At 37.5% G+C, this 27895-nt stretch overlaps 1 protein-coding gene across 4 annotated transcripts in view; it reads left to right on the top strand.

Annotated features, from left to right (window-relative positions):
* The window catches only part of PRKD1 (protein kinase D1), a 310996-nt gene that overhangs the window by 156644 nt on the left and 126457 nt on the right, over window positions 1-27895 (top strand). For 3 of the 4 annotated variants that reach the window (XM_087859001.1, XM_045802631.2, XM_087859002.1), the window contains exon 2: window positions 5438-5576. The exons of the other annotated variant lie outside the window; for it this stretch is intronic. In XM_087859001.1, coding sequence (XP_087715127.1) covers window positions 5438-5576 — 139 coding nt within the window. The remainder of the gene's footprint in view (window positions 1-5437; window positions 5577-27895) is intronic. 4 annotated transcript variants of the gene reach the window in all.

The following is a 27895-nucleotide window of genomic DNA, read 5'->3' as shown; positions in this document are numbered from 1 at the left end:
TCAGATTTCAAAGCTCACACACCTTCACATAAAAACAGATGATTATGACCAAATTAGGGAATGTTGTTCCATGAATATTTTACCCCAATATGTTCTCTTCTCAGTTGTCAGGCATTGTTTCATTATACTTTCCACCTTCCAGACATCATTTTTAAATATAATTTTTGGAAGTCTTATTGTATAGTTTCTATTCAAGCAGAACGCTATGTTACATCAAAGAAAAGACTTTTTTTCTCTTAACAGAAGGCAAATGTGCATATATTCTTTTCTGGCCAATAAAAAAAGGTACAACTTGAAAAAAAAAAATCGAACCCTCAGTTTCTGCTGCCATGACAACTGTCCCGTGAGGCTAGGCCTTCATGTTCACCCCTGTGCCCTCCTTCACAGGGCTTTGCAACCTGATTCTGAATGGCTTGTTAATGAAGAGAGAAAAGCCATTTTTATGACCCAGTAAGATGGAATGTGGGAGAGAGGATATCCATGCCTCAGTGCTCTATATCTTGGACAAATAACTTTCATGACTATTTGTAATGCTATCTTTACTTTTTAAATAATAGCTTTAATATGGGTTGTATATATAGGCATTATTCTATCTATTCTTATTTTTAAAAGTGTTTTGTGAGTCACCCTCAGAAAGAAATGTAATAATTAGGATGTGAGGTGCTCAAGCCTTACTTGAATACAAAATCATGCATTCCTTATACCCACAGTTTTACAAAGAAGCACAATATAGAATGGGATACTCAAATGTTAGCAATCTAAGACCATAGAGAAATAGAATTTAGAAATGTCCTTGGAGAAAGGACAAATTCCTTGGTGAAGAATGCAAGAGGTGTGTGGACATGTTGGCAGAAATTGTGATGAGGTAGCAGAATCCTTGTCTCCTAAGCCCTTCTTCAGTATTGCCACCTGATCCTTCCTCCATACAGCACATCCACAAGACATTAGCTAGAAGACACTGTGAAGTTTGGCTCTTCTTTGGGAAGACACCTGCTGTTTCATCTCTCTTCCTCTCCAGCTGTTATTGTCTACTCACCCCACCTCAGACATTGAATCCCTTGAATTTTCTCTCTCCTATCTTAAGTCAGAATCAGCTACCCATGGTTTTCGAAAGGATATGGTAAGATGATCTATGCATTAATTAATGTATTGTATTTTGAGGAACATTTGTGATCAAATCAGGGAAGATTCTTTGAGTTAAAGTTTAATTCAAACTCTCAAACTGAGGTTTAAGGGTTTTGTGATAATTATTAAATTTTTAAGTTTTATTTCATTAAATTTATTTTGTATATTTATTTCAACGTAATCTTAAAATGTACTCTTACCAATCATGGAGATTTTATTTGTCTTTAACTGACTTTTCTTGCAAATGCTATTTACATAGAATTAAGTAGTCAAAAGATTGGATAGAACAGATTAGCATTCTATATTTAAAAAGCACATAAGGCTTTGAGTTCTGCTCACACGGAGTATCTGGTATAGACAAGCTCACCTGCTCCAAACAATTAGAAAACACTACAGAATGTGTAGAATACCTGTTTTTGGACATTGTCCAACAGGCAATGCAGGACTGTGATCCCTGAGAGAAGAGAAACAAACAAGGTAAGTACTATAGTCATCTGAACTTTCTGCCTGGAGGCAGGATCCAGAGTGTAGTGTAGGGAGAAAGAACCTAAGAGGAGCCTTGTTGTCTGGCTATATGGAAGACACACAGAATAGAGCTCAAGGTGACCAAGTCAAAAGGATTTTTAGGGGAGAAATACTGGAAAGGTGGGACCTATACAGAGAAAGAGCTTCAAAAATCTGCTTAAGAGCCCGCTTGAGTGTTAGACTGAATACAGATCTGTGTATGTGTATGGTGAAAATCTGTAAGGCTCAGGAAAGAGCAGCTGCCCAGAAGCTATGAAATGAACACTTTCCAGAGCTCACACAGGGCTGAGAGACAGTTGACTTTCTATCAGGCAAATGGGAGAAATTTCACTGAACACTTGAGGTATTCCATAAAGATGTTCAAAGAGTTATGTATTAGTAGTAGGGTTAAACTATCCCTAGAGGAAATACTACTCTAAAGCTAACCTAACAAAGCTTAAAAATAAGCCTTGAAAAGACAAAACTGATCTGCAATTTTTTTACTACTTTGCCAAGACAAATATCAACATTCTTTAAGGGAAGACAACAAAGTCCAACTGCTCACATTAATTCATAAAATCTGTCATCTAATTTAAAAAGTACATGTATGTTCCACATATAAATGAAATCACATGGTATTTGTCTTTCTCTGACTGACTTATTTCTCTTAGCATAATACCCTCTAGGTCCATCCGTGTTGTTGCAAATGGCAAAATCTCATTCTTTTATATGGCTGAGTAACATTCCATTATATATAAACCATGTTATCTTTATCCATTCATTTGTCAGTGGACATTTAGGTTGCTTCCCTATCTTTGCTGTTGTGAATAATGCTGCAGTAAATAGGGGGGTGCATATATTTTTTTGAATTGGTGTTTTTATTTTCTTTGGATAAATACCCAGTAGTGGAATTACTGGATCATATGGCATTTCTATTTTTATACTTAGTAAAATAAGTCAGGCAGACAAAGACAAATACCATATGATTTCCCTTATAAATGGAATCTAAGAAACAAATGAACAAACAGACAAAAAAGCAGATACAGACCCATAAACACAGAGAACAAACAGGAGAGGGTAGGGTGTTGGGCAAAATGGGTGAAGGGGAGGGGCGCCTGGGTGGCACAGTGGTTAAGCGTCTGCCTTCGGCTCAGGGCGTGATCCCGGCGTTATGGGATTGAGCCCCACGTCAGGCTCCTCCGCTATGAGCCTGCTTCTTCCTCTCCCACTCCCCCTGCTTGTGTTCCCTCTCTCGCTGGCTGTCTCTATCTCTGTCAAATAAATAAATAAAATCTTTAAAAAAAAATGGGTGAAGGGGAGTGGGAGGTACAGGCTTCTGGTTATGGAATGAATAAATAATAGGAATGAAAGGTACAGCCTAGGGAATATAGTCAAGGTATTTTAATATATTGCATTATATGGTAACAGATGGTGGCTGCACTTGTGGTGAGCATAGCATATAGAATTGTTGAACTACTATGTTGTACACCTGAAACTAATGTAACATTGTATGTTATAACTATACTTCAATTCTTAGAAAGAATACATATGAAAAAGCAGGACATGTAGGAGAAAATGTAACCCATAAGGATCAAAAGAGTTAATGGAAATGGACCAGAATGGTAGAGGCGATGGACTTAGTGGAAGTCCAAGGATTTACATGAAAATATGAGGTAAAAGACTTATACAATGAAAACTATAAAACACTGCTCAAAGAAAGGGAAACGAACACAAATAGAAAGATATTGCACATTCATGTATTGTAAGAATTAATATTTGTTAAAATGTCTGTACTACCCAAAGCAATCCATTGATTCAATGAAATTCCTATCAAAGTAACAATGGCATTTTTTTATAGAAGTAGGAAAAACAATTCTAAAATTGGAACCACAAAAGACTCGAAATAGCCCAAGCAATTTTGAACAAGAAGAATAAAGCTAGAGGCATGATACTTCCTCACGTCAAAATATGTTACAGTAATCAAAAACAGTATGGAACTGGCTTAAAACAGATATATAGACTGATGGTCAGAGACTGATAAAGCAAAAAGAGAGAAAAGATGCAAATTACGAAAAAGTAATAAGGAGACATTACTATGGACCCTACAGACATTAAAAGGGTGATAAAAGAATAATATTAAAAAAACCTTTTTGCTCAGAAAGCCAACAATTTGGATGAAATGAATAGGTTCCTTGAAAGAAAACTACCAAAGCTCAATTAAGAGGAAATGGAAATCTAAGTAGTGCTATCTAAGAGCCAAATCTTAGTAGAAAAATCCAGGCTTTGGTGGAGAATTTTACCAGATATTTAAGGAAGACCTTAACACCAATTCTAAAGGAATCTTCAAGAATATGCAAAAAAAAAAAAGCCTGAATCGATGTTTTTTTTACTTCAATCAAAAATTATCTCAAAGTGTATTATAGATCCAAATGTAAAACCCCAAACAAGAAAATGTAGAATAAAACACAGGAGATCTGTGTTACCTTAAGTTACACAAAGATTTAGCAGATATTAAAGCATGATCCATAAAGAAATATTTGGTAAGCTGGGCTTCATATAAATTAAGAACTTCAGAAAATAACATGAAGGGAATGAAAAAGCAGAGACTGGAAGAAATATCTATGAAACACATATATGATAAACAGCTTTTATCTAGAATATATTAAGAACTATCAGAGCTTAATGATAGGCAGTTCAATTTAAAAAATGGGCAAGGGAGTTGCTCAGTTGTGTGCATGGGGATGACACAATGCAAAGATGCTCAATGTCATTAGTTGTTAGGGAAAAATTAAAACTATGAGATACTATTATACAGCTGATAGAATATCTAAAATAAAAACAACCAACATTACCAAGTGCTGTCAAAGATGCAGACCAGCTAGAACACATATACTGCTGGTGGGAATGTAAAATGCAATAGCCACTTTCAGAACAGTTTGGCAATTTTTAATAAAGTTATCCAGATACTTCCATACACCACAAAGAAAAGCTTGTGTTCACACAAAAACCTGTAAGTAAACATTTATAGCCGTGTTATTTGTAATAGTCAAAAACTGAAACTAAAATGCTCTTCAACTGAGGAACGGATACATACGCTGTGTTGCATCCATGCAAAACAATGGAACACTCCTTGGCAATGAAAATGAAAAGATTAATGATACATGTAGCAGAATGGGCAATCTTGAATTCATTTCACTAAGTGTAACATCAGATTCGGGCTAAGTGGCTGCCTTTGACTCAGGTCATGATCTCAGGGTCCTGGGATCAAGCCCCACATCGGGTTCCCTGCTCAGTGGGGAATCTTTCTCCCTCTGCCCCTCCTCCCAACTCATGTTCTCTTTCTCTCTCAAATAAATATGAAATCTTAAAAAAAAAAAAAAAAAGAAAAACATCAGATTAAAAATTATGTACAATGTAAATGGTGCAATACCATTCATATGACCTTGAGAAGACCAAATTATGGAGACAGAAAGCAAATCAATGTTTTCTAGGGGTTGGGGGTCAGGGGAGAAGTTGATAACAAAATGGGGATGGAGATTAGGGGGTAATGGGAACTGTTCTATAGCTTGGCTGTTTTCTGTATACCATATATATGGTATGTAGTTATCCTATATGTTTGTCAAAACTTGCAGAACTGCACACTAAAAAAGGTGAATTTTACCGTATGTCAATTATACCTTAACTATTTGACGTAGCATAAAAATATCAAAATAGCTTGTATTTGTGCCCTGATGCTTAATTTTTTGGTTTCTATTCTAAATTTAGGAGGATTTTGACGTTTAATCTATTGTGGTATTTGTATTTACAGTTCCCTGAATGTGGTTTCTATGGAATGTATGATAAGATCCTGCTTTTTCGCCATGACCCTACCTCCGAAAACATCCTTCAGCTGGTGAAAACGGCTAGCGATATCCAGGAAGGCGATCTTATTGAAGTTGTCTTGTCAGGTAGTAACACTTATTTCTCTATCCATAGATTAATAGTTCGTGTTTGAAGAAATCTTGGGCATAAGTTTTTAAGGCAACATAGAAAACATACATCAAACTCAGCCATAAAAGGAAATATTAGGTCTCTACCTACAGGAACTTAAAAAATTATTTTTTGGAAAAAGCAAACGGTTTGCCTCAAGTTGGCTGTTTCTGCACCCAGTACTGTCCTAGTCACTTTTCCCAACTTTACCATCTCCCCAGGCCTCCCAGCAACACATGCTCTCATTCATCACCTTGAATCATTTGGGCAGCAGCAAAAGCCAACCAAAAACTCGCAAGTGGTGAAAGACAGATGTTAGGGCCCCAAATGTATGGAGGGTCTGGAAGCCAAGAAGTAACAACAGGGCTAGGAATCCGTAGCTTTAGTTAAGTCAGATGCCTACTCACTCTAAGCTGAGACCAAGTTGGAAACCAGAGTTCAGGTGTTACAGCAGGTCAGGCCATGCCCTGTTAACACCAGCCAGATCACTCCTTGAGGAGCAGCTGTGTTTCCCTCTGCCCAGATTTTATTTCTTATTTAGGATTTAGAAGTTACTGTGTGTATCAATACAGAAAAAATAGGCGTATTTAACTTAAAAAAAAAAAAAAGTGCCAGAGAACAGCCGTAGCCGGGATCCTTACACCAATGATCAGTGCAATAATACAAAGAGATCCAGATTTTTAATGCTAATTTTTGTGAAAATTGAGGAATTATTGAGAAACTCCGATTGTATTGCTCCTTTCTCCCCTCTGGCCATCTTTGCATGTTATCTCTTTGACTAAAGGAAATCCATTAGCTTTAATGATTCTAGATTTCACTTCCTCAAGTTTCTCAACTTATTCAGAGCCCAGACCTTGGTTGTACTGATTATAATTCAGTTGGACTTTGCTTTGACTCACTCCAGTTTGTCTTTGTCTTTGTTGGTCACCTAGCGCTGTGTCAGGTCCTGGGATCGCCACATTTTCACTGTGTAGCTAGATCCTATAGAACAACTTGGTTTGCTAGGCAAAAGTAATAATGTTCTTGTTTATAGGGTTGCCACTTGCTGAATCAAAAAAGCAAAAGCTTTCATGTGTTTTCTGCAGACAATAGCAACCACTTTAATTTATTTATTCATATATATATTCAAGTATAATTAACATACAGTGGTACATTACTCTCAGGTGTACAGTGTAGCAATTCAACAATTCTGTACATTACTCAGTGCTCATCATGAGTGTATTCTTAATCCCCTTCATCTATTTTACCCATCCCCCCACCTACCTCCCCTCTGGCAGTCATTAGTTTGTCCTCTACAGTTAAGAGTCTGGGTTTTTTTGTTTGTTTCTTTTTTTCTTTGTTCATTTGTTTTGTCTCTTAAATTCTACATGAGTGAAATCATATGGTATTTGTCTTTCTTATTTGGTGTTTGACTGACTTATTTCACTTGTCATTATACCCTGTAGATCTGTCCATGTTGTTACAAATGGCAGGATTTCATTCTTTTTTATGGCTGAGTAATACTCTGTTGTACGTACAGACCACATCTTCTTTATCCATTCATCTGTTGATGGACACTTGGGCTGCTTCCATATCTTGGCTGTTGTAAATACTGCTGCAATAACCATAGGGGTGCATATATCTTTTTGATTTAGTGTTTTCATTTTCTTTGGGTAGATACCCAGTAGTGAAATCTTACTGGAATATGTGGTAGTTCTATTTTTAATTTTTTGAGAAACCTCCATGCTATTACCTTTCGTTGGCGCTTTCACAAAACTAGTGCACCTGGCCTCAAAAAACTAGTGCCTTAGACATGTCGTTTTTTAAGTTTCCTGTTTCTGAACAGGAGGGGCTGCCTGAAATAAATTTTTCAGGGAAATCATGCCCTGGATCCATTCTCTGTATAATTCATATTAAACAGATAGCCAGGCTGCTTTGCAAATAATGTAATACATTTTATGAATCTTTTATTTTTTTGCTTGTGGCAATGTCCAGAAATATATGAGAATTTTTAAAATTGCGTTTCAAAATTTAATTTATTTTTCTTTCCATTTTACTTTTGTTGTCAAGCGCTTTATAGTGATACCAGACAGATTGAATGCAAGCTGTGTGTGGGTGTGCCTGTGCTTGTGGGGGAGTGAAGAGGGCTGCCTGTTTCTCAGTGAGCAGGACCTGCGGATGCAGCCCTCTGCATTGCCCCGCCGCCCAGGGAGCAGCATGATGCTTCTCCTGCCATCTCTGCAAACCAAGACCCTCATTGTGTTTCTACTCCACTTCTTTTACCAGCCACCCTTTCTGTTCCATGTTCTGCTTCTCCTGTCTCCCTGGCCACAGTTGCTGAGAGGCCCCTTAAAGATGGCCTTTTTTCTTACTTGTTGTCCCAGTACCAGCCTCTTCTACTCTTATTGGCTATCTTGTTGGTATTTAAAAGTAGCCGTCTGTAACAGCCTACTTGCACATTTGAACCTGGGGACTTTCAACTTTTTCAGTCCACATAGTCCCACTTCCCCAATGTCATTTAACCCTTAAATATTCAAGTATATATATTTAGTTAAATATATGTATTTATAATTACTTATTATATATAATACATGTAGTGTATGTGTTTTTTATATATACACACATTCAATTATGTTTAATTGATGATCTCTCGCATTTTCCCATTAGCTTCTTTGGCGGCTGTATTTTCCTCCCTCCTCTCCTACTCTCATGCTTTGCACTGTGATTTTCTCAGTGAATGTTAAAAATGGTTTTTCCTTAATTCCCCCTCCCCCCCATTATAACCCTGTTTTCCCCCATGCCCCTTTCCTTTCTGCTTGTCGTCAGTCGCCTACGCCTGAGCTCACCACGGAGGCATCGTCCGGCTCCGAGGTCCTCGCTCGGGCACTCCTCCTCCATCTTGCCTGCTGCTAACGAATCCACATCCCTGGGCCCTGTCTTTTGGCTGTAGTTTTCAGTCACTAACTCCCTACCATCTTAGGACTGTATTTTTCCCTTTCTTTTTCTCTCCCCACAGCACGTGGGCCACTATGTGCATGTCTTAGGTTGCTTTGATGCAATCTCAACTATCTCGTGTTCTCTTACACCTGAAGGGCCTGTGACATAGGTCTGTAACCTGAATGACTTTACCATCTATTTCTGCCATTCCTGTTCCTGAGCTACACAGGGCTGCTAGACACACAGTCCCCTGTCTCTGTGTCTCAATGCAGGCTCGTCTTTACCGGCCTTACTACTGTTCAGCAATCTCTTCTCCCCCTTGCCCTCCCATCCTTTTGTTACCATAGATGAAGTTCTCAATAAATATATATGAGCTGATTAACTAGTGGCTTTCACCTTAGAAGTTCTCATATTTACAGAATTTTGACAAAATATTGATTCGTTGTAAAAATATTATTTCTGGGTATATCCTCAATAGTAAGAAACAGAAAGTTCACGTCTCCTTGCTGTGCACTGACTCAGCCCTTACCAGAAATTGGTGCCTGTAATGTGGGCAGGGCTGCATTGCAGTATAATTGGAGGCAAGACAAATGATTGCTAACGAAGGCACTTCAGGCCTGGATGCAAGAGAGCTCATATCACTTACTCATTCCTGACCTAGTCCCGGAAGAATACGGAGTGCTGTAATTGGCCTGAGAAATATGCCATTTCCTGAAGGTGTGGTTAAGAATCAACTTCATTTCAAATGCAGTGGCTGTAAGAGGTAGGGGAACAAAACTCTGGGCATCCCCTCTGTTGCCTTTCGACCAGTTTCAGAACAAAAATGATGCTGTGGAGATTTTCCTCTTAAAGGCTATAATTTTATTGTTAAAATTCACTTATCCAAACTTTCTGTTTTTCCCCATGAAAAAATAAATTTTACTCTGTAGTTCAGCATAAACATAACCTGGTTCTTTTAATGTTTAACCAGTATTCCACCAATAGGAACATGTTCTGACATAGGAGTACAGATGTGAGAAAATATGGAAAAAATTAATTTTGAGGAAGGTGAAATACTCTTGTCTCTTCAGGCAGCATCAAGAATTTTCTCTTGCTTGTGTCATTTTATGCTGAGACCTTTCATCATCTGTTAGTACTAACCAGGCTGCTCCTGGCTATTTTGCTGATTTTCTCTCTCCTTTTCTTTTTGAAAAACAGGGCTTGTATGAGCTAGTGCATTGAGACCCAGTAAGCCAGGAAAATATTGCTCATGGGTGGATGGGCTGGGTTCTGGAGAAAAAAAGAAATAACTCCATGGAAGTTCCCCACCATGCACACTCCCACCACTGGCGAATTTTCTTTGTCTATTAAGCAAAGGAACAGCATTGCTACTATTGTTATGGACTAAGAAAACACTGCAAATGGAAATTTCTCTTTCTAAAGCCAAAGTCAAGTTCAAGTGTATAGTACTAACCTATAAAATATAGTTCATGGAATTTATCTGAAGCCTTCTTCATGATGAGTCTCTATCAAAGCCTGATATTCAGCCATAGCAAAGCACATTAATAACAGGACTGCATTCACATGATCAGCTCTTTGTTTTTTTGTTTTTTGGGGGCTCGATTTCTAATAAATGTGTGTGTGTGTCTAATATGTGGTTAAATGGAAAATAGACAAGGACTACAAAAATTTTTCTAGTTAAATTACAATTTTAAAGTCTTAGAGCTAAATGTTGACTCTTCCCTTCTTTCATTAATGGTAAAAATCTAATTCTTTTCAGATCTTTTTCACTAGTTTTTACAATAGATTATGCAGGATTGTTTATAACTTTTGCAAAGCAGTGTTACCACATGTGGCTGGCTATTTGTTCCATACCAGAGACGGGAGCCTCATTAGAAAGCTAGTGCTGTAGCCCAGGAAGATGGGGCTGTGGGCCTATTTTCGGGCAGTGATTCAAGAGCTGAAAATGGGATAGAGAGATTAAGAAATATTTTACAGGTAAAATTGAAGAGATATATATCCATTTGGATATAGCTGATGAAGGGAAATGAGAATACGAAGAGGACTCCAAGGAGAGCTACAGCCACCTAAGAATGATCACATGCTCTTTCCCTCACACCAGTCTTGCTCTCACATGTTGTTCAGTGTGTTTGTTGAGTGGTTGGGCTACTGCTCCAAGATGCTGGAGAACTAATTTCTTGGGAATATAGTATCTTTGATTTCCTTTGTGATTTTGTACAAGTTGCCATAGTCTCTAAGATTCAGGGGTTTTTATTTGTTTTTCACTCAAAAAAGAATCTTATACTTGGATGAAAGTATCAAACAGGGCTAGTAGTGCATGGATTCCATATTTTCTTCAGTCTGCAGGTAAAGTGGTATGCATTAACAATTGAATACAGTTTCCAGGGCCAGATCATCTGGCTTCATATTCTTTCTCTATTCCTCACTATTTACATCTTTGCAAAGACATTTAGTCATTCTGTGCCCTAGATTCCTCATCTGTGAAATGGAGACAGCACTACACCTACATTGTAAGGTTACTACAAACATTAAAAATAAGTTAACACGGGGCACCTGGGTGGCTCAGTCAGTTAAGCGTCTGCCTTCAGCTCAGGTCATGATCCCAGGGTCCTGGGATCGGATCCCACATTGGGCTCCCTGCGCAACAGAGAGCCCGTTTCTCTCTCTCTCTCTGCCTGTTGCTCCCCCTGCTTGTTCTCTCTCTCTCTGTCAAGTAAATAAATAAAATCTTTTAAAAAAATAAAAATAACTTAACGCATGTAAGCACTTCAGAGATTTCTACACTCAGGCAACTACACAATAAATGTTTGCTATTCTGGTTGCTTCTCCTCCTCACACTCTAAGCAGCCTTTCCTCACAATGTTCATGGTTGTTAAACATACCACAGAAGGGAATCCTGGTCTGATAACTTTGAGAACTGTTGTGTCAAACAGTGTTAAAAGAGTTATTTATTGCAGGATTCTTCAGAACTTTGGTGCATGCTAACATGAAGCATAACTCTCTAAGATCACTTCCCAAATTCACTTTAACACAGATACTTTATTTTTTCCCTCCAAGTATATGGTGAGTCTTGGCCTCAGCAGTCTACACTGGCAATACTCCTCTGGGTCAAGCCTGTGGACCAGATGGTCTGAGAGGGTATATCTGTTCTGTCTACCCATAGGCCACTTCTCTCTCACAGAGGGGAATATTTGAAAAACAGGAGTTAGGAAGAAAGAAAGCTTTGTTTACATAATAGCACAAGGTTTTGAATCAGTTTACATAAGTAATATTTCCTTCACAATGACTCTGGGAGGCAGTGAAATCAGATATCTTTTTTTTTTTTTTTAAAGATTTTATTTATTTATTTGACAGAGAGAGACAGCCAGCGAGAGAGGGAACACAAGCGGGGGGAGTGGGAGAGGAAGAAGCAGGCTCCCAGAGGAGGAGCCTGATGTGGGGCTCGATCCCATAATGCTGGGATCACGCCCTAGGCCGAAGGCAGATGCTTAACGACTGCGCTACCCAGGCGCCCCATGAAATCAGATATCTTAAAAGCTATAAAATATACATTTTAACTTGCCCACATCCTGCAGTGTAGTAGAGGTATACCAGAGCTCGAATCTAAGTGTTTAGTGATTATTAACATTATCTCAACTTCAGGTTAACCATTTGAACTTGTACCAGTAAACAGGGTTTCTTGAGGATCTGTTCAAAGAATTCCTACTATGGTCAGTTGATATTTCAGGGAAATATTGATGGTATTTGTAACAGTGAAACCAGTAATGAGCTACAGGTGCCCCTGACATTATTTTTATCGTAGAACCCTTATCCCCTCTTCGTAAAAATAAATATTTAATAAATATGTATACTGTGACCAGGTTAAGAAAACCCAGAGGCTGTTCTTCATAGAGCGACAGTACAAAATATGAAAAAACAAGGTAACCCATGCCCCTGCTTAAAAAGGATCCCATCATATAATTTCACAACTCTGATCAAAATTGAAATACTGTCTTACCATCACTATATTTAAGGAATCCTTATGATCATGTTTTTCTGTTACTAGTATTCAGTGCCTAAACCATGAGCCTCCCCCCCCCCCACAAAAAGGTAACAAAGTTCTAGCAAGGTCCTTTTTTCTTTTATAGAAAATGTAAATCATTGATTTGTATGGTACTGTGCAAGTTATATCCATTTCTTTCAGATATAGGATACTGCTTAGCAGTGTTTTATACTCCTCTGAAATATGGGTGGAGGAGGAAAACTGTGAGAGTGAAACATTAGCTCACTGCATTATTTTCCCCAAGAATACATTAGATAGACATAGTTTTGTTTGTTTGCTTTTAAGAAGAGAGAATTAATCGTGGGAAGTGCCTCCCCAGTCATCATACTACTTGAGTAATCAAGGTTGTAAAAGACCTGGCCTTGGGTACTCAATTTATATTTCTTTGTAGTTGTTTTGGACATCTAAGTGTTCCAGGCTTGGTGGTGCCAATTCCTGTCTGTCCAACTTTAGTTGCAATTATCTGTGCTGGTGGTTTTGTAATAATGGAAAACTTAAATGTAAGATTTCAGGCCGTTACTCTTTTCTTTGACGTATGGTTTATGTTAAGTGTGTCTTCAGCATTTCCTTTTTATTATTGTTAATATTAATCTTCTTTCCGTCTTTATCTTGCAAGTAAACCTTATTTTAGGTTCTTTGTACTACATTAAATTGTTTTCATAGAAAAGTGAATACAAAGAGGAGGCTATTGGAATGTTTCCATAGACTTTCCACTTTTCCCAACTTGTGACTTCACCGGGATATGGCGGCTCGGAGCACTCCTTCCTTACTTTGGCAGTTTTCTTGATTATTTGTCTCTGTGGAGTGGAGTCTCTAGGGAGATGTGGCACAATAGTGCATTGCTTCTCTCTCTTTTTATACCCAAGTAACCCTAACCCTAAAGGGAAAAGTTCTTTGAAGAATCTTATTTCATTTGAAAACTTTATGCGGATTTTACATTCTGCTGTGTTCGATTTCTCTTGTTTAATTTTGAATAAATAATTTTCTCCCTCTGTTGTTCTTTAAGAAAAACAACATTAGTGATGATATAAGGACATATAGCATTCATGATGTGTTAGGCACTGTTTTAAATGCTTTAATAGATTAACTCAGAAATATGCATCACAATTATTTTATGACATATATCCACATAAATCCAGTTTGATAATTAGTGGACTTCCAGTCAAAGACTAGGCTGAGCTACCATTTATTTCTTGTCTAATGATTGGCAAGTCACCTTCTTTGTCACCTTCTTTCCCTGAGTCTTTATCCATCACCTGTCAAATAGCAATGGTAATATCTTTACTATGGTGTTGGGCTGTAGATTTCGTGAGGATAAATAGAAAGCATTTCACAAGATGCTTGGTGAATGTGAGGTACTCTGCCTTCTTGTTCCACCTCCACCCCACTGGTCTATACATTTCTTGAAACAAGAACCATTTATATTTATATTGAATCCTCAGGACCTGGCATGTCACGTGCAATCAGCATCTCTTTGTTGAGTGAATGAATGGATACTTGAAGTAACAAAATGAACAAACCAATAAGCACATTATTAAACTGGTACTCTATATATGATGTCCAGAAGTTACTGCTGTTCTGTAGGAATTGAATTTCAATGCTTACTGTTGGCTGTCCTTGGCCTAATCTATTAGTAATATCAATATTATTATCACTTGACTAATCCCTTTTTTCTGGTTTCTTGCTATCTTCTACACATTGTCAAAAACTAATTATTTTTTAGAAATTACTTATTTTTAGAAATCCAGTTCTGCTTTCAAAATATTTCAGCGTCTTTCACAGCATTTCTCATGTAAAAGAAGACCTGATTCATAAAGCACCAATTGTCCTGATTCCCACACCGCCTGGTTTATGCTCATCACCATGACCAAGTAACTCATTTGCAACCTACCTCAATTCATTCTTCCTTCAACCAGTTTTCCCAGACATTGCTCTTTTCTTTCAAATGTTCTTGCTCTCTTTCTTAAATGTATTCAGTAAGCACTCCTTTTCAATGCACCTCCTCTATACCCCCATGCTAATCTCACTTGCCTTCATCACTTCAGTGTCCTTTCCTAATCTGGAGCTTCAGTGCTCCATACCTGCGTTAGCTCTTAGTAGTGACCCTGGCGCTGGCCTCAGGCTCTGACTTCTCTATTTCCATGTCTGGAAGGAACAAGGACTGATATCGTGAGATGCTGCCTGACCTTTCCTGCTCTTTCTCCTCCTCCCACTCCCAGTCCTCACATTGGAGCACCATTGCTTTATCCACCTAACAGAACAGCTGTCTGTGCCTACGGGTCAGCTGGCACCATCTATAGGAAAAGCTGAGTCATGTGCTCCAAAACCAGAGTCTAAATCTCCATAGATCTCTGTCCACGTACATACCGTGGTTTTCAGAGACAGGCGAGATCAAGCCCCTCTGTTCACACAGAATTAGCCTAAGGCCTAGTTCTTTGCCATCTGGCAAGTGGATATCCAGCCAGAAATCATAGTTTTTCCTTCTCTTCTCTTTTCATCTATTACTTCTTTAATTGAAGCCAGTATTATAACTCTTTCAGATAAACAGGAAAAAAAACACAGGGGTAATGAAAACCACGCAAAGGGGACTTTTTCCTCTGTATTTTCTGGTCTCTGTGTAACCAAAAATTCTTTATATTTGCTTCTTAGGGTGGAGATTTAACTGTCTCCTGTATGTAAATCTTACGATGTTGCAACTCAGTGTACAACAGGATCTCAGAGAACCTTGCATGTTCAGAATCATTCTAGAAAATATACTAAGATACTAGCTTCATTCTTTTTGCCCTTTTACATGAATTCATGTATAAAATACACATACACACAAGTCTTATTAATCTATCTCATCTATCAGATTTGACTCTAAATTGTGTGGGACTTATTTAAGAAATCACACTCCGACTCAGAAATGAAGATTTTTCCACATCAGAGGTACTGAAATAGATGAATTACAGAACCAAACCCTAGTACAAAAAATGTTTTAGGAAATCATAGTATCTGGTAAATAGGTATTTCCTTGGTTCACTTCTATATAGAGGTGATATGAATAGGTTTCTTGCCATAATCTTTGAAAAAGTTATTAATATTGAGTTAGCACAAAATTCTTGTGTTCTAGGCTCAAACTGGAGAATAAAACTGTTTCAAGTTTTATTTTGTCCATCTGTTATAAAAACACGAAATTCTGTTCATGAGAATTGGCTGAGAGATAGGCAACTCAACCATTTCTCTAGTTTGCCCTGTCTACACTAACTGTGAGTGGCTATACTAAATTTAACTAAAAATAGGTAAAATTAAAGCTGAGTTCCTCAGTCGCACTAACTGTATTTCAAGTGTTTAATAGACACGTTAACTAATAGCTACCATATTGATATAAATATTTCACTATCAAAAAAAAGTTGTTAGAGCAGCTAGAAAACTAAATTTACTCCTAAAGATCTAGAACACATTGTTTGCACACACACACACACACACACGCTGCAGAAATGCCTTTACTGAAATGTTCTTTGATATGACATTTAGAGGAATGTTAGAAATAACACACCCGAATGCTTTGGTAGTATATATATTACCAAAATCTCAGGGGAGAAACTGTCCACTGTATTACCCTGTGACTTCCTTACAGGACAAATTCCTCAGACTTTATTACCCCAATATAGCTTTATTTTATGAGTAATGTTACTCTTATATGATATCTGGTTTTTCTTCTTGCTTTGGCCTCGTCCTCTCAGATCAGAATTCATGGGCCACCTTTAATATGGTAGAAGCCAATACTGTATCACTTTTACTATACTAATTCTTTGTATTTGTCACAATATTCAATTTCCCCTGTTTTCTTAATTTCTTTATCTTGTTTCATTGCATGCTACCCAGAATACCTTAATGTTTAAAAACACAGACTCTGGAACCAAGCTGCCTGAGTTCAGTTCCCAGCAGTGCATGTATTAGCTCTGTGGCATTGGGAAGGCTAGCTAGTGTCTGGGTATCAGTTTCCTCACCTTCAAACTGAGGATGCATGTGATAAAAATGTATAGTATCTAACACACTACCTAGGACATAAGGATCTTGTAAAATCATATTAGAAATGGAGGCGATAAGAAGTGTAGATAGGAGAAAAAAAAAGAAAGAGGTCAGGAAGAATAATACAGCATCATGGTGTATAGTATATAGACTAATTGTACGATTTATGAATGGCTTCATTTCTTTGTTTTATCTCTCCTTTCTTCCAACATAAATTTTTGCTGGCTTATAAAAACATACAAAATATAATAAAAATGTCAGCAGTTGATGGTGGATGTTGTCCAAGTTAGAAAGACAGCATTATTTATTTGAGAGAGAGAGAGGGAGAGAGAGCACGAGCAGGGAGGGGGGCAGAGAGAGGGAGAAGCAGATTCTCTGCTGAGCAGGGAACCAGACATGGGACTCCATCCCGGGACCCTGGGATCATGACGTGAGCCGAAGGCAGATGCTTAACCAGCTGAGCCACCCAGGTGCTCAGAAAAGACATCATTTAATTAATGTGAATTCTAGAATATTTATTAAAAAGCAGTCATATAACTTTATCCTCATACTTGATAATCTACTTTGAATTTGAGGAAAGCCTGTTTTTGAAGGCCAGACCTTTCGTTGGTATAGTGCCCATCTGTTTTTTCTCAGGGAAATAATTTCTCTCGGTTTTGGGGAAATTTACATAGCAGCATTCTGAATGCAGTTTTTAAAACATTTTGGTCAAAGATTGATCAATAAAAATCGATATTGATCAAGACTTTTTATGATCTTATATCTTTTTTTTCCTTTTTCACTGTGAAGACATTGGAATGCTTTCTTCTCTTTTGCAGGGATAATTCTCTTAGTAATGGGAAAAATTACAACATATACTTTGTTTCCGTATTCATCTCTCTCTTTCCCTCTCTCTCCCCCCCACCGCCGTCTCTCCAACACACACACACCCACACACACACACACACACGGACACACACACACACACAGCAGGAAGGCTTGGAGGAGGAAGGAAAGAAAGGAAGGAAAGTCAGAATTGTATATACCATCAAAATCAGCGAAATAAAGGCACTGAAGGCTGCCTGCGTTAACAAGGGCCAGTTGGAGACTGGCTACTGAATGGCTCTCTGGAGTCCTCATGGGCATGGGTTTTTTTTTGTTTGTTTGTTTGAGGTAAAGGATTGGGCTTCACTTGAAAAGCTGCCACATGCCCCTTTTGGATGTCCCACGATGGGTGGTGGTGGCTCATAGCACTTCTGTTCAATAGCTCAGCCGTGCCACCATCTGCCCAGCACTTTCATTCTGCTGGTTGGCATGTCGTTTATTTGCTGTTAACATGCAACCCATGTAAAAATCTCTCATAATCTGCCAAAATTAGAAATGCAGCTGTTTTAAGTCTTAAACAGCACTAGCACTATTCGTTATGCCAGTATGGAGGAATAAAATAGAAAGATGTGTTTGAAAAGAGCAGTACTACACCAGAATGTATTTGTACCTCCACTCTTCTAAGTTATTTTTAAGACATCTATAGCCTGTTACCAGTGTTGACTTCAGGCTTAGAGTGAAGTCAACACATAAATATACCAAATATCTCTTTTCCTACATATATTTTAATTTCAAGAATTGAGATTTGAATCAAGCCCTGAGCTCATTTTTTTTCATGTTGAGAGGCAATTTCAGCTTTTCAGTTTCTAGAAAATGACAATTTTTTTTTTGGCTAACTCTGGGTCTCATCTTATTCTATTTTTATTTTCCTCAGAAGTTTTTTGAGGTTCTGATCATTATAACTTGTTAATCCTGAGAGCATGGTAATGTAAAGCTGCGTGGAGAATTTTCAATGAGTCCAAACAGTTGGTCCTCTATTAAAAAAAAAAAAAAAATCTAGAGAAAAAAGATTTTTCTCCCCACACAGTAATCCCTCGGATGTTGAAAAACAAAAACCAAAAGTAAAACAAAAACTACCCCTTGCTTCACTGTGTTATCCACAAGCAGCGTTTTAGGAATGATAGACATTAGGAAACAATGAAGCCCTGGTATGGGGCAATCCATCCAGAGACACCTTTTTTCACAGTGATTAGACATGAGCGTTTTGAAACTAAAGTTGGATAGTTTGACATTGGTTTGCTCCAGACTTTACACTTTGATATTCATGTAGGTTTAAAGATCGAAGTTGAATTTATTTCATTATGTGTTAATATTGCCCCCACGTGAGCTCTTTTACCATGTGAATTTTGATCACTTAAAATCATTTGTATTTGTGAGAACTGACCTGTAGAAAATTACTTCCTACGGAATCAGGTCATGAAAGCAATGACAGAGCAAGAGACAAGTTTGCTGAAATGGATGTACTTGTTATACATTTACCTTACATATTCAACAAGATTAATAATCCTAAATGATGGAGCAGTAGGTTATCATTCTTTAAAAAATCTGTATAACAGTTAGTTCAAGGGGCGCCTGGGTGGCTCAGTCCTTAAGCGTCTGCCTTCGGCCTAGGGCGTGATCCCTGCGTTATGGGATCGAGCCCCACATCAGGCTCCTCCGCTGGGAGCCTGCTTCTTCCTCTCCCACTCCCCCTGCTTGTGTTCCCTCTCTTGCTGGCTGTCTCTATCTCTGTCGAATAAATAAATAAAATCTTAAAAAAAAAAACAATTAGTTCAGTGCCAGATATATAGTAGTCAGTCCAAAACTACTTGTTCATGATTGATATGCTTTGCTTTGCAATTTAAGACTTCATAAATGGCTCTCAATGTGAAAGGAAGAATTTAAGTTTGATTTCAGGGAGTTAAAATATTTGGAAAATTTCAAAGTTAAAAGAGACATTATTCCTTATGACATGCTATTCTAACAAGTATGATCACTTTTTTATAAAAAATTATTGTAAAATTTTAATGAAAAATATTTGTTTAATTCTATAGTCTTAATATACTACCTTTTCCATGTAGAAAAAAATGTGTCATGTTTATATATTGAGCCAAATAGATACATCTTGTCCTTCAAGCTTAATAGCAATTTCAGGATTATCTCCTGGGTAAATCTCTACTCTTGCTGGTTTTATGCTTTTAAGAACATTTAGTGCTGAGCAGAGGTCTTGGTTTGCTATCTGTAATGATTGAAATCTATTTTTGGTCTCCTGGAGTACTTAACATGCAGAACAAGTGAGACAAGCACATATGCATCTTTCCAGCTTTAAAATCAGACTAGCCTCCATAGATGTTACCACCCTAGCAAGTGAATCCACAGTCAAAACCCAATAGCTTTTTAAATTAACTTTAATTTTTGAATAGTTTTAGATTTACAGAAAAGTTGCAAAGATAGTACAGAGCATTCACCTCACCCAGATTTGCTTTCCTCTAATGTTATCGTCTTACACCGTCATGGTACATTTGTCAAAACTAAGAAATCAGCATTGGTCTATGATTTGAACTTACCAGTTTTTTTCCCATTAAGGTCCTATTGATGATCCAGGACCCAGTTCAGAGTACCACATTGCAATTAATTATGTTTTTCCAGTGTCCACTGGTCAGCGACCATTTCTCAGACTTCCCTTGTTTTTCATGACTTTGACAGTACTGAGGAAGACAGACCAGGTAGTCTATAGAATGTCTCCCATCTGGGTTTACCTGATGTTTTTCTCATGAATAAACTGGGTTATGGATGTTTGGTATAAAATACCAGGTAAGTGCAGTATACTTCTCAGGTGTCAACACAACCTCACTGATGATGTGAATCTTCATCACCTGGTTAGGGTGGTGTTGGCCAGGTTTCTCATCTGTAAACTTACTATTACTCTTACTCTACTCTGTCACTAAGTTTAGCCTCCTTCAAGGGAGGAGGTGAGGATAAGTTCCACACTCTGGAAAGGGAACTACCTATATATATTAAGTTGAATTTTTCTGGAAGGAGAATTTGTCTCTTCTCCATTTATTTATTCAAAACACAACTTTAGAGTTTTTTTTTTTTTTTTGCTACATTCGATAACACAAGTTTTAGTGCCACTTGTCACAGCAATATTTTTGAGTTCAGCTTTTCTTACTGTACACATAAGAGAATACACACACATGTATATGTAACTTAAAGAGATAATTGTGAATACCAATGAATACCAGTATGGTCAACTGTGATGGTTAATTTTCTGTTCAACTGGGCCATGGGTGCCCAGATTTTTGGCTAAACATTCTGGTTATGCCTTTGAGGGTATTTCTGGATGAGATTAACATTTGAGTCAACAGACTGAGTGAAGCAGAGTGCCCTTCTCAGTGTGGGTGGGCCTCCTCACCGAGTCTCTTGTAGTCCTGACTAGCAAAAAGGCAGAGTAAGGGAGGACAGTCTGCTTGACTGTCCCTGAACTAGAACATTGGTCTTCTCCTGCCTTCGGACTGGAATTGGAACTAAGTCATTGGCTCTAGAGCTTGCTGACTGCTAATCTTGAGACTTGTTAGCCTCCATAATTGTGTGAGCTAATTTTCATCCTATTGGCTGTTCTTCTGTGGAACTCTGACTAATACGCCAATCATCCCACTGAAGAAATAGAAAAATACTACAAGCCTGAAAACCCTTTGTGTGCCCCTTCCCTGACTTTGTCTCTTTCTTTTGAAATTTATGTTAATCATCTCTTCGCATTTATTGTTTTATGTGGTGAGATTTTAAAACTTATAAATTGAAATTCTTCTGAAATCTTCTTCTATTAAATAGATATGAATCTGGGCTAGCAAAGGCTATAAAATAATCCTTTTACACTTTTACATTTTCCCTCTTTATGTAGGAGAATAAAATGCATGTCTTAATTCTTTAGTAGTAATAATGATAGAGCATACTCTGAATAAACTAACTCTTGAGGAGTTTCTTCATTCTGTAAATAATCTGCTTCTGAAGCAGGTGCTAATCAATGGATAAGGATCTCCTTATATTTAGTTCTAATTTGCCATAAAAAAGGAGCTTTGCTTAATAACAATTTTCAAGCATTGTAGTGCAAACTGTAGAAACTTGACATATTAATACTATGATAAAAGCTAAGTCATATAAAATATAGCTTGGAGCAGTTATACAACATTTTACTGTCTTGCTGTGGAAGGAGTGATTATAGCTTTGTTTCAATTCAAAGACCTATACTTATTTTTAAAATAAATATTATAAGTTGTAAAGACACTTGGTGCCTTTACTGAGACTAATAGGTAAGGAGAAAATATTTGGACAAATCTCTTATTTTACATTATGGGCACTGTATACATTTTGAAATTAAATTTGTGAAAGTTTCAAATGTTTATACACTTACAACAATAGTTATACAATCCCTAAAACAAAGACTTGCAAGCTTCAAACCCTAATAGTTAACTCATGTTTCTAAGTCATTTAAGTTTGCCTACTGACCACATGCAAAACTAATCTTACTCCCACTTCTTTATGTCATCCTTTAAATATGTAATGCCCTAAAATCTCCTCTTTTCTAGGTCATGTTTTCTTTTCTTTTTTTATTTGGTATTTTTTCAGCTTTATTAAGATATAATTGACAAGTAAAATTGTAAAATATTTAAAGTGTACAACATGATGGGTTGATACATGTATATACTGTGAAAGGATTCCCTCCATTGAATTACATAACTTCCATCACCTCACAAATTTACTTTTTTGTGTGTAAAAACATTTACGTTCTACTCTCTTAGTAAAATTAAATTATGCAATACAGTGTTATCAACTATAGTCACCATGTTATACATTAGATCCTCAGGCCTTAATCATCTTATAACCAGGATATGTTTTTATAGTTCCTTCACTTGCCTAAAGATCATTTAATTGGTCATCCCATTAAATTGTTCTTCCTGATGTCATTTTATTTGCTTGAAAAAGGCATCACTATGTGTTACTCTATTAGAAAGGAATGATAAGCATACTAGAATGACTGACAATACGTACTTAATAAGCAGCTTCTGTGTTTTGGGTTATAGAGGAGCCCCCAAAAGTAAGATTGACAAACTTACCTTTAATGGTCAACTGGCACTTATAGTTAGTAGTGATAGGTAGTTGATGGAGACAGAAGTGTCAGAGTCAGATATTTCCAGAAGTCATGACAGGGTCAGTGATCTGTCAACCTGAAAGTTTTATCCTAGGGGTCATTTTATGATTATGAGTAAGCAAATCCAGGTAGGTACTCAACATTTAGGAAGCCCATAGAGATAGTATGGGTACTTAAGTCAGATTTGGATTTAAATATGATAGGGATGATAGTCAGTTTAGGATATTATTATTACTTACAAATCGAAAGAAAAATTTTTTGAATTTTTTGTGTGACTTCTTCAAATTCATAACTTGAATAGCATCTAACAACAGTGTTACCGAAAAACTCTCATCAGTGAACATGAATAAAGAATATATGGAATGAATTTCCATTGAAGTTCAAAGGCTTAAGAAGAAATGAGGAAACCAAATTTTTAAAATGGGCAAAGAATTTGAAAAAAAAAATGAGCAAAGAATTTGAATAGAAATTTCTCCAAAGAAGTTGCATACATGACCAATAAGTGCATGAGAAGATGCTCAACTTCATTAGTCACTGGGGAAATGCAAATCAAAACCACATGAGGTACCACTTTGTACCCAAAAATCAAATAGAAAGGCAATAGCAAGTTCTTTGGCAAAGATGTGGGGAAATTAGGACCCTATATTGCTGATTAGAATGTAAAATTATACAGCTCCTTTGAAAAAGAGATTGACAGTTCCTCACAATTTCCCAGTAATTGACTCCTAGGTATATACCCAAGAGAAAACATGTTCACACAAAAACTTGTACACAAGTATTCATAGAATTATTCATTGTAGTCAAAATGTAGGAAAAGAACAAATCTCCATTAACTGATGAATAGATAAACAAAATTTGATATATCCATTCAATGAATGTTATTTAGCCATAAAAATGAATCAAGTACTGATACATCCTACATCGTGGATGTACCTTAAAAATATTATCCTAAGTGAAAGAAATCTGACACAAGTGATGACTTATTGTATTATTTCATTTCAGTGACATGTCCAGAATAGGCATAACCATAAAGACAGAAAGTAGATGGAAAAGAAAAGAAAAATAAATAAATAAGAATTTGGCTTTTCTGTTCATTTAGAGGATAAAGGTTTCGTAGAGGGAAGAACAAGGGAAGGTATTATATCAAAAATACCATGGAGGTTTTTTATACACAATTTCAGTTGCTTTAAGAACTTTTAATTGCTGAAGATCAATAGAATATAAGGATTACAGAGTCAAGAAACTGAATAAAAGCTTTATTTTGGGGACTTATTTAAAGAAGGATTATTATTCAAATTATCCTCTTAGGATAACCTGTCAGTGTGAGTAGTTCAAAGGATTTGGCTTTAGCGCCTTGCAGTATTGACATGTAATATGCTTTTGATTCTTTTGCTTCAGAGATTTTTCTATTCTTGCCAATGCAGAATAATCTCTTCTCCTTAACTGATACATGTTTATGCAGTGATATGATATTCTTGATAGAGCAATATTACATCTTAGCTTTGACAGGACAGAAATTTCATGGACAGAATTGTGTATGAGTCCATGCACACCTACATGTGTGTGTGTGTTTATGTGTGTGTGTGTTTTCAGTAATTAGCTGGTGTAGGGCCCCTGGGTGGCTCATTCGGTTAGATGTCTGCCTTCAACTCAGGTCATAATCCCAGGGGCCTGGGATTGAGGCCTGCATTGGGTTTTGGAGAGTCTGCTTCTCCCTTATTCTCTCCCTCTGCCTCTCCCCCTGCTCGTGCTCACTCTGTCTCTCAAATAAATAAAGTAAAATAAAGTAAAATAATTAGCTGCTGCCCTATTTTCAGTGGTGCTCAATAAATATTTAGTTTTTCTTTCATTCACTCTGTCTTACATTTGATGAGCTCACAGATTTTTATGTATTCATTTGAGTTAAGGGCACTAGAAACAACCCTAAACCTCACTGCAATATGATGTAGAACTCTGCAAGGTCTACGTACCAAAACAGTAGCCCTACAATTTAATTGTCACACCTGATGTGGTGGGGGCTTAGCAAAGGTGAAGTAGATTTCTTAAAGAATGAAAGGCAGAAAGTGAAAAGGAGACACTAGCTTTAGTCCACAATCTGGTAGATAGACTCATAAATATTATCATGGTTTTTGCTTGGAAGGTGGTGGGAGATTTCTCTATTTACATGGGAAAACTTTGTAGAGCTGGAGATCAGCAAATGGAGATGAAGTAACTGAAATGAAAGGATAGACAAAGGATAACCAAAAAGGGAAAAAAGTCATAGATTTAATCACAACATGAAAAAAATCTTAATGAATTCCTCAAAGTAGAAACTATCCACAGTATGTTTCTTAACATGAGTGCAATAAAGTAAGATAAAATAATCTAAAGGACAAACAACATATCAACTTGGAAATTTTAAAATATCCTTCTAAAAATTCAGGTTACATAATAAAAGCAAACAGTTAAATTATGGACTATTTGCAAATGAATAATAATGAGAATACTGTACATCCTGTGCTTTAGGATATTGCCAAAATGGTTTTAGGAAGAAAGTATACAGGGGGAGGAGTTAAAATGGTGGAGGTGTAGGGGGAGTGTGGGCTTGCCTTGTTCCTTAAACACAGCTAGATAAATATCAAATCATTCTGAACACCCAAGAAATCAATCTGAAGACTGAGAGAATAAAACTGCACATCTGCAAGTAGAAAAACAACCACCTCATGGAAGGTAGGGGCTGCAGAGAGTTGATTTGGGGGAGAAAAGACCTGCAGGTGGTGTGGAGGGGAGGGAGCCCTGACTGCAGGTGGGGGATGGGGTAGAGAGAAAGCAACAGGCAAGGGATTGCACAAGAAGAACTCTTCTCCAATACCATTGACTGGGAAAAGGAGAGGGGCTGACTACCACAAGTTTTTATAATCAGTGGAGCTCAAAGTCTGAAGTTTAAGAAGTCCACACCATCGCTGGGGTCATGCCTGGTGAGTCTGGTGGTACTCCCGTGGGGAAGGAGGGCAGAGACCTAGAATCAGGCAGCATAGTCTGAGGATCCCCTGGATCACACAAGGAGAAACAGTTCCCTTTCTTGGAGTGCATCTGAGAGTGGTAGCATGGCCTCTTTGGGGGCAGAGGAACTGGTGGCACCAACATGCTGCCCATTCCCTATCATAGGAACAAAGACACCAGCTGAGGGCAGCAAACCTTGGTGCATTCTTGTTTCTGTGCTTTAGCATAAACTCTGACAGCTGTGTGGTTGAGAGGCTGCTTTCCTGGGACAAATCAGCACTGGCCATAGCCCAGTGAGACTCTCCCCCCGAGGATCAGCACAGGTCCTCAGCACCCATCCCTAAAATTTGGAAGTTTTGAAATCCAGCCGCATGCCTAAGATAAAACACAAGAGTACTGCACCACCTGGCAGGCAGACAGCTCAGATATGAACAGGAGGAATGCAGGAATTGACAGGAGCTGGGAATGCAAGAAGGGTGATTAATTGCTCTTCTTTGAGAACTTCCTGAAGAATTATGGGCATGAACTGATCATAGAATGCTGCAAAGCTTTAGCTCTAGAGGAAATAGGATCTAGTTGCTGCTGCTGCTGCTGCTGCTGCTTCTTCTTCTTCTTCTTCTTTTTCTTCTTCTTCTTCTTCTTCTTCATCTACCTTCTTTTAACAAGCAGACCCTAACACACCTAGTTGAAACTTGCCACAGAGTAGACAAGGTCCAAGCACCTCCCACTGCAGGAAGGAGAAACTCTGCCAAGGACTGACCTAAGGGAAGGAGCAGCCAAAACACAACAGCAGAGCACACATTCTGAAATACCTCCTGAAAAACCAGGCACATGACATATAGGAACTCTTCTTAATATAGCCATTACTCTCAGGAGCAGGAATATAACAGGCTTTCCTCACAATGATGCACAAAAAACAGTGACCTAGACAAAATGACAAGACAGAGGAATTCACCCCGAAAGAAAGAATAGGAAGAAATAATGGCCAAGGATTTAATCTATACAGATATAAGTGAGATGCCTGAGCCAGAATTTAAAACAATTATAAGGATAATAGCTGGGCTTGAGAAAAGCATAGAAGACACTAGAGAATCCCTTACTGCAGAGATAAAAGAACTAAAAACTACTCAGGCAAAATAAAAAAAATGCTGTAACCAAGGTGCAAAACCGACACTGTCTCTGGATGCAGAGACAGTGAGGATGGACAAAGGAATGAATCAGTGATATAGAAGATAAAATTATGGAACATCATGAAGCTGAAAAGAAGAGGGAAAGAAAGGTATTGGCTCACAAATGCAGACTCAGGGAACTCAGCAACTCCTTAAAGCATAATAACGTTTGTATCATAGGAATCCCAGAAGAAGAAGAGGGAAAAAAAGGGGGCAAATGACTTTTTTGAGCAAATTATAGTTGAAAACATCCCTAATCTGGGGAAGGAAACAGACATCTAAATCCAAGAAGCAAAAGGAATTTCCATTAAATTCCACAAAAGCTGAACATCGCCAAGATATATCATAATCAGATTCACCAAATACACAGACAAGGACAGAATTCTGAATGTAGTAAAGGGAAAAAGTCCTTAGCCTACAAAGGAAGACAGAGGAGGTTCTCAGCAGATCTTTCCGCAGAAACTTGACAGACCAGAAGAGAATGGCATGATATATTCAACCTGCTGAATGGGAAAAAATATGCAACCAAGTATACTTCATCCAGCAAGGCTGTCATTCAGAAAAAAAGGAGAGATAAAGAGTTTCCCAGACAAACAAAAATAAAAGAGTTGATGACCACTAAACCAGCCATGCAAGAAATATTAAAGTTGACTCTTTGAGTGGGGAAAAAAACACCAAAAGCAACAAAGACTAGAAAGGAATAGAGAACATCACTAGAAACACTGACTTAACAGCTAACACAATGGCACTAAATTCATATCTATCAACAATTACTCTGAATGTAAATGGACTAAGTGCTCCAATGATAAGACATATCAGAATGGATAAAAGAAACAAGACTCATCTATATGCTGCCTACAGGAGACTCATTCGAGACCTAAAGACACCTGATTGAAAGTGAGGGGATGGAGAATCATCTATCATGCTAATGGACATCGAAAGAAAGCCAGAGTAGCTCTACTTATATCTGACAAACTAGATTTTAAGCCAAAGACTGAAACAAGAGATGAAGAAGGTCATTATATCATAAACGAAGGGTCTATCCATCAAGAAGATCTAACAGTTGTGAATATTTATGCCTTCAACTTGAGAGCACCCAAATATATAAATCAATTAATAACAAACATAAAGAAACTCATTGATAATAATACAACAATAATAGGGGACTTTAACACCCCCACT

This window comes from Ursus americanus, chromosome 35, assembly GCF_024610735.1.
Source record: "Ursus americanus isolate L20-20 chromosome 35, mUrsAme1.1.p, whole genome shotgun sequence".
Lineage (NCBI taxonomy): Eukaryota > Metazoa > Chordata > Mammalia > Carnivora > Ursidae > Ursus > Ursus americanus.
This window is presented reverse-complemented; position numbering and strand designations above follow the sequence as displayed.